At 39.5% G+C, this 7,373-nt stretch overlaps 1 protein-coding gene across 1 annotated transcript in view; it reads right to left on the bottom strand.

The window, feature by feature from the left end:
- Positions 1 to 4,145: 4,145 nt before the first annotated feature.
- Positions 4,146 to 7,373, bottom strand: part of LOC107729933 (LIM zinc-binding domain-containing Nebulette-like) — a 16,632-nt gene continuing 13,404 nt past the window's right edge. Inside the window, exons 4-5 of the mRNA XM_016540671.1 lie at positions 6,999 to 7,106; positions 4,146 to 4,346 (exon numbers count right to left, since the gene is read on the bottom strand). Of these exons, the coding sequence (XP_016396157.1) occupies positions 4,146 to 4,346; positions 6,999 to 7,106 (309 nt within the window). The remainder of the gene's footprint in view (positions 4,347 to 6,998; positions 7,107 to 7,373) is intronic.

The raw sequence follows: 7,373 nt of genomic DNA, 5'->3' as shown, positions 1-7,373 counted from the left end.
GATTTTAGCAAATGGCTGCAATATAACAAAGAGTGAAAAATTTAAGGGGGTCTGAATACTTTCCGTACCCACTGTATATATACTGTATATATTATTTCATTTCCATTTTGTATGTTGAAGTACTGAAATAACTCAAATTAAATAAAACTAAAAATTAATAAAAAGCCTATATAGACAATAAAAAAACGAATAAAATGACAACATGACTACAACTGTAACTAAAACTAAAATAGATAACTAATACAAATCAAAGTACATTAGTTTATCAGTAATCCTAAAAAAATAACACTGAGGCAAACACACATGCTAAAATAACAACAATTTACTGACACATAGTAAGAAATAGTTTATAAAAACCTGAAACAGAAGTGGAAATCCTAGCTTCACTCTTATCGGCAGAGTCCTTTCGAATGCCTTCAATCATTAAACATTATATTTGAGCTCTTCTGTGCGTGTTTTCTCTTTAATAAGTTTGATAGATTCTCATTACATCATTATTCAGGTGTAAAACATTTCCCGGAGCGTTTACGGAGGTAGCGTTGTCACGTGATACCTGTTACTTTTCTCAGCGCTTGTTTCAGGATGAACCAATCACAGTCTATTGAGATTACTGAGTGTTGATGTTTTAAAAACATTTTTAAAAGATTGCTGGAATGCACGCATGGGATTTGTATCTCATGCATTAACGATCAGAATAAATCCATGTAAATTATTATACGTTAATGTGCAACTGCCACACAAAAACAAACACCGTACTTGAACGCGTCTGAAGTTCAGCGCCTCCTACAGTAAACACTCAGCAGAGCTCAGACTCATACTGCGCATGCGCCGCATCCGGGCCAGCGCTGACGTCACACGCACAGAGACGCGTGTCGCTTAGTGGAGATTCACGCATGCGCCACACGCTCACAGACAGACCGCTAATCACACAGAATGCTGAACAAAGCTTTTTATTAATTATAATGTCAATAACTGTGGAACACTACAAGTTAAATAATGTTAACAGAAGACAGTGAGGCGGGTAAATAGGTCAAAGTGACGATAAATGAGAGGATTTATAATAAAGTAAATAAAACAAACCTTCGAACCCCATCATCCTCCTGCGATCCGAACACATACAATCACACTCACAACCTGCTGATATTTAGCTTATAATTCATCTAGTGTCATGCATTTATCACGTACATTACTCATCTTAATATCTGACAGAAAGAGTCGTTCTGCAGTGAATCACTGATTCAGAAAGAGTCGTTCTGCAGTGATTCACTTATTCAGAAAGAGTCGTTCTGCAGTGAATCACTGATTCAGACTATGTGAATCAGTACAATCAGGAGAAATGAAGATCATATAGAGCTCTGACTGTCAGCACATGCAGCTGTTTACAGTGTAAAAATGATTGAATCAGCAGATCTGAACTGAATCAGATGAACAAATGAACGAACGAATGGATCTTTTGTCTGTTCGGTTCCTCTGTGAGTCACTGATCAATCACATCAGACTCTCTTCATGCTGATCAACATGTTACTCCAGTAAATAAACCAAACTAGTGTGACTAGTTAAAGCGAACAGCACATCTATGTGATGAACAGAACAGTGAACCATTATTCCTCTTCAGAACACTTTATAAATCAACAAACATTAGAAAAAGAGTGGTTTCTACATACAGTAGATGATTGTTTTCTACGTCACATGGCTTTTGTGCAGATATGAACTGCTGACAAACAGTGGTATGTTTGAGCATCATGAATCTGTTCAACCTCCAGACACTAAACTAGCTGTTACTGGTTAGTAAACACACCTAAATTAACATACCTACTAGCTCATTCCAGAACTAGTCAGTGGGACTGAGTGAACAAGCACCGCTGCGCTTGGCAACACTTAAAAATTAAACTGTAACCTCATTCAACTATCATCAATTAAATAATTATGGATTATTATTAACCTCCATTCACTATCAGATATTAATTCATCTGAATATACAGAAGCGTGTTTCTGCCACAGAATAAAAATCATACAAAGTAACTGACAATTTAACATTTTTCTTCATAATTCAGAGACAAAAAGTTAAAATTTTGAGAAAATAAGTCAAGTTAGAAACTCAGAAGTGTGAGATATTTTGACTTTTTGTCTGAAGATTACAAGTTTATATCTCACAATTCTGAGAAAACGTCAGAACTGCACTGTAAACAATGATTTTCTTAGACATTTATACTAGAAAACAAGACAAAAATACTAAATAAGAGAATCATTTTTTGCAGCGTGTAAGATAAATGTGTAATTCAGAGAGAAAAGTCTAAATCGAGATAAGAAAAAAGATATGAAGAGTTCATTTGCAAAAACATAACTCAGAAATCATGTTTTTTCATTGTGCATTCCAATTAATCTCAATCAAACTGCAGTTGGGTTATTTTGATTAGGTTAAAAAATAACTAAAAAATACAGCTAACTAACACAATAAAAACATGATAACATAAAACATCTGTTCACACTCACACACTCACACTCACACTCACTCACACACACACGCACACTCCCACACACACACTCACACACACTCACACACTCACACTCACACTCACTCACACACACACGCACACTCCCACACACACACACACTCGCACTCACACACTCACACTCACACTCACTCACACACACACACACACACACACACACGTGTGCAACTTTACAGCAAATTAAGTTTCTACAATATTTAGTGGTAGCGTATCAGTGGTGACTGTCAGTTAATGTACATACGGCAGAAATGTACGGAAAAATCAATTAAAGACGTAATCAATTAAGGTCAGGTCAGGAATCTTGTTGTAAAATTTAAATTTCAGTTCCACCTATCACTTCCTGTGTGCGCATCTTTTATTTTTAGGTGGCGAAAAGGGGCTGTTAAAAATTTATTTGTCTTTGAATCATTCATTCAAGAGATTCATTCAAAAACACTGATTCATCCAGTAATGAAACGAGTGAATCCTGAGTGAGTCATTGAATCATTCCATTCATAAATGCCATGAGGTTTTGTTTAGTCGTCTGTTTTTTCTTCAGAATTGTGAGAGAACTACAACCTCCATAAATAAAAAGTCTCAGTTTATCCAGAATTGTGCCGCTCTATTTTGCACACAAACAGCTCTTAATCGAGTCCAGTTTTTATGTAGCCGGATAATTTTTGTTCACAGTATTCAGCAGCAGTGTTGGGTGTAACTAATTACTAAAAAGATTTCTATTTTAAATAAATGCTGTTCTTCTAAACTTTCTGTTCATCTGTGAATCCTGAAAAATAAAATGTATCACAGTTTCCACAGAAATATTGTGCAGCACAACTGTTTTCAACATTGATAATAATCAGAAATGTTTCTTGAGCAGCAAATCAGCATATTAGAATGATTTCTGAAGATCATGTGACGCAGAAGACTCTCAATTCCTTAGCAAATCCAATAGCTCAGAAAAACTTCATGTTGAAACAGAAACTATAAGCTCTCTCTTTTCTAGCACTTTATTTAGATATAGTTGCTCCTTTACGCTTAAAGAAGATTAAGGAAAACAGTCCGACACTGTGTTATAATGAGCACACTAACACCTTGGAGCGCAGCTGGAAGAAAACAAAACTAGAGGTATTTGGTATTGCATGGAGGGAAAGTACTTCCACTTATAGAAAAGCTCTAAACACTGCTAGACATGCTTACTTTTCGTCTCTTTAGAAGAAAACAAACACAACCCCAGGCATTTATTCAATACAATGGCTAAATGCACATAGAAAACAGATTTGTAATACTATTTCACTGCTTTTACTGTATTTTTGATCAAATAAATGCAGCCTTGAGCAGAAGAGACTTCTTTCAGAAACACTGAAAAATCTTACCAACCCCAAAATTCTGAACCTAACAACTGATGAAGAGCAAAACTTCAGCTACAAAACATGTTCAGAGATGAAAACAATGATCAAATGATGATTATTTACATGACACAACCTTCACGTCGGCCTGCAACAACCAATGCATTCAACAAATCATAACTGATAATGAAATATGTCTGTGTGCCACATCAACATGATGAACATCAAACATTCTTCTGCTGCAAACAATGTCTAAAACTTCACACAAAGTTCAATAAAGTCAGAAAGGATCATATTAATATTATAACTAACTGTGAGTATTTGTGATGGACTGACCAGCGGCTCCTGCTGATCTGCGGTCCATCTCAACCACCTGCGGCTGGACGCCATGGTAACCGTCGCCGGCGCCCATCAGCTGGTCTCCATGGAGACGTGCCATGTGCTGCTCATCGAGGGTGTGTGTGGTGCCTCGACCCCGCGAGCGCTCGAACTCCTCGTGATACTTCGCCTGAGAGAGAGAGAGAACGTCACACTCTTACACACAAACACACACGCACACACTCTCACAACACACACATACACACTCTCATGCAAACACACTGCAGGTGTGTGTTACAGTGCGGTTTGGTCTCTGATAAGCCCATGAGTGTTTATGAGCACACGCGTGTTATCGTTCATCACCCGTGTGGCGTGTCAGTCAGTGTTAATGCGGTGATGTCACACGCAGGCGTCGCCGTGGTCCTGCTACCACGGAAAGAGAGTCCTGAGATTTCTGCACACGCCTCATTTCAGGCGTATCCAACTCTGAGCAGGAGCAACCTTTGACCTCCTGCAGACCACGCTGGTACTGCACCTGAAACACACACACACACACACACACGCACACACACACACGCACACAAGCTTCTTTTAGATCATTTACGTCATTTTGAATTTTAGGCCCCCTAGAGGACCATTGTGAGTGAGTGAGTGAGTGAGTGAGTGTGTGTGTGTGTGTGTGTGAGTGAGTGTGTGTGTGTGAGTGAGTGTGCGAGTGAGTGAGTGTGAATGTGTGAGAGAGTGTGAGTGAGAGTGTATGTGTGTGTGTGTGTGTGAGTGTGTGTGTGTGCGTGCGAGTGAGTGTGTGTGGATCTTGCCGTGTGTGTGGGTGTGTGTGTGTGGATCTGGCCGTGTGTGTGTGTGTGGATCTGTGTGTATGTGTGTGTGGATCTGGCCGGGGGATGAGGGTGAAAAGATGAGTTAATGAGTAGGGATCAGGCATTGGCCTCTCACACTCATTACAACCCACACTACTAATCCTGCACCATTCCCACAAGTGCGCTGTTTTGTTCCCTTAAAAACAGATTCCTTCACAAACTCTGAGAAAAGGAGAAGGTGTGTGGATCTGTGTGTGTGTGTGTGTGTTGATCTGGCCGTGTGTGTTGGTTCTGCAGCCAAACGTCTGTGAGACACCATATGGGCCGCTCCATGATAACCGCAGCTCCAACATTCATCATCACAACCGGATCATAACAATCCTCAAAAACACAAAAGAGCTTGATTAATAATTCAGTCTCCAGTCATCTCAACACAAATATTGACTTTCATCTTGACTACAGGAAGACTATTTCTATAAAACTACTTCAGAAAATGTTTAAAACATCATTTTTGAGGAATTTCACTAAATCAGGAGGATTGATTAAATTATTAACGTTTTATGAATTCAACTGATTCTGACAGGTGTTTGATGATACATTTGTATTAAATCATAACAGAATCCAGACAACACAGAATTTGGCTGTAAAATAAAAGTAAATTGTTACATTGTTAAAATTTTTATTTAGTTAATTTGATTAGACATGTTTTTTGAATGTTAAAAATTAATGAAACCATTATAATAAAAAAATGGAAAACACAGAATTTACAAACTTCCAGTGACTTCAAACATGAAACTCTGAACATCAGCAGCTCTAAACGACACACAAATCAACAACAGAACACAAGTCAGACAGGAAGTTCAGTGGAGTAAACATGTTTAAAACCCTGTTTCCTCTTTTCATTCGCTCTAATTACAGAGCAGCATTTACTGGCCGCATCACGTGACCCACAGACGCAGCTAAAAACGCTGGATGGGTGGAGACGCTTCTCTCTAATTACCACTAACGAGCAGCGCCGATAAGAGCGCTCTCGTGTTCTGTGTGTGACAAACGTGTGAGACAGCAGTGAGTCTGGATGAGGGAACGATGAGGCACAATCACAGGAAAAGTTCAACGCTTTAACCATCAGAATCCAAAAACATAAACAGGGTGAAAACTACAGGACAGCCTGAGCAAACCCATCTGTCTCTAGCGGTGTTTACAGCTACCTATTTTTATGCGCATTTTGGAATATTGCATAAAAAACTCTGGATGGAAACGCCAAGATGCACATAAATTCTAAAAAAGCTTATGCACACAATTGAGTAGGATAAAGTTTTTATCTGATAAGAAAAACTGTGCATAAACTACAATGGAAACAAATTTACAGCATTGTTTCTCCGTGCGCATCAAAAAAGTCATGTGACTTTGCGCTATGAGACGGGATAACTGGACTAACAGCGGACCGATCTCGTTCACAGCATCTCAAATGTTGTTTTGGTCGTTCTGAAAGGCCTGAGCAAAGTCTGTCGTCAAAGTATTTCTGTATAATTGTCTCACATGACTGCGTTCCTGAAGAGCAGCATCCGCCTCCGAAAGCATTGACTGCATTTATTGTGTTTCGTCTGCTCGCTCTGAATTTATGACATATGGAAATTATTATATTCAGTGTCTTCTCCTAGTTTTCTTAGTGATATTTAGTGGCAGTTTATCAGGAAGTGACGAGTTTGTTCTCTTTGACTCGTTGGATGGAAACTTCTGTCAGCGACGTCACACGCGGCGGGGCAGACCTCAGGACACACAGAGACATCAGGGATGTTACTCTGAAGATATTATATTACATATTATATATTACAGATATTATATATTATGAATTCTCAGACTGAGATCATCTCACCTGCGTCTCAGTGTGATCTCAGAGTCGCTCCAGTCCGGACGCAGTGAGTGCCATTTTCATTCATAGTGACAGTAGTGTGATATTGTGTGTTTGTTATCAGAGACCAAAGCACCTCAGACACTCACACACACACACACACACATCATACGTTACTGATGTGCTCCTGTGTTCTTCTGAGTCTCTGCAGCTCCGGTGTGTCTGTGACGATACTGAAGCCTCGGCCTTTGCTCTCCTCAAAGTCTCGCTTATATCTCACCTGCAAACATCATGAGGACAGAACACTGCTCAATCAGTCACAGAGCCATTCTGACAGTAAATATCAGTGACTCTCGCCGTCACACCAATACTGTGATCACAGTCTGTCTGATCCAAACACACACATGTGACTGACAGCAACAGCTCAGAGTGAGCGAACGAGCAAATCACTTCCTGCAGGACTGAGATTCTACGAGAGGAGCAGCATCTGCTCTGGTCTGCCATCACCTTCTGTCAGCTCAGCGTGACACACACACACACACACACT

This window comes from Sinocyclocheilus rhinocerous, unplaced genomic scaffold, assembly GCF_001515625.1.
Source record: "Sinocyclocheilus rhinocerous isolate Xijiao unplaced genomic scaffold, SAMN03320098_v1.1 scaffold2835, whole genome shotgun sequence".
Classification (NCBI taxonomy): domain Eukaryota; kingdom Metazoa; phylum Chordata; class Actinopteri; order Cypriniformes; family Cyprinidae; genus Sinocyclocheilus; species Sinocyclocheilus rhinocerous.
The sequence above is the reverse complement of the archived record's forward strand: the minus strand, read 5'-3'. Positions and strand labels throughout refer to the sequence as shown.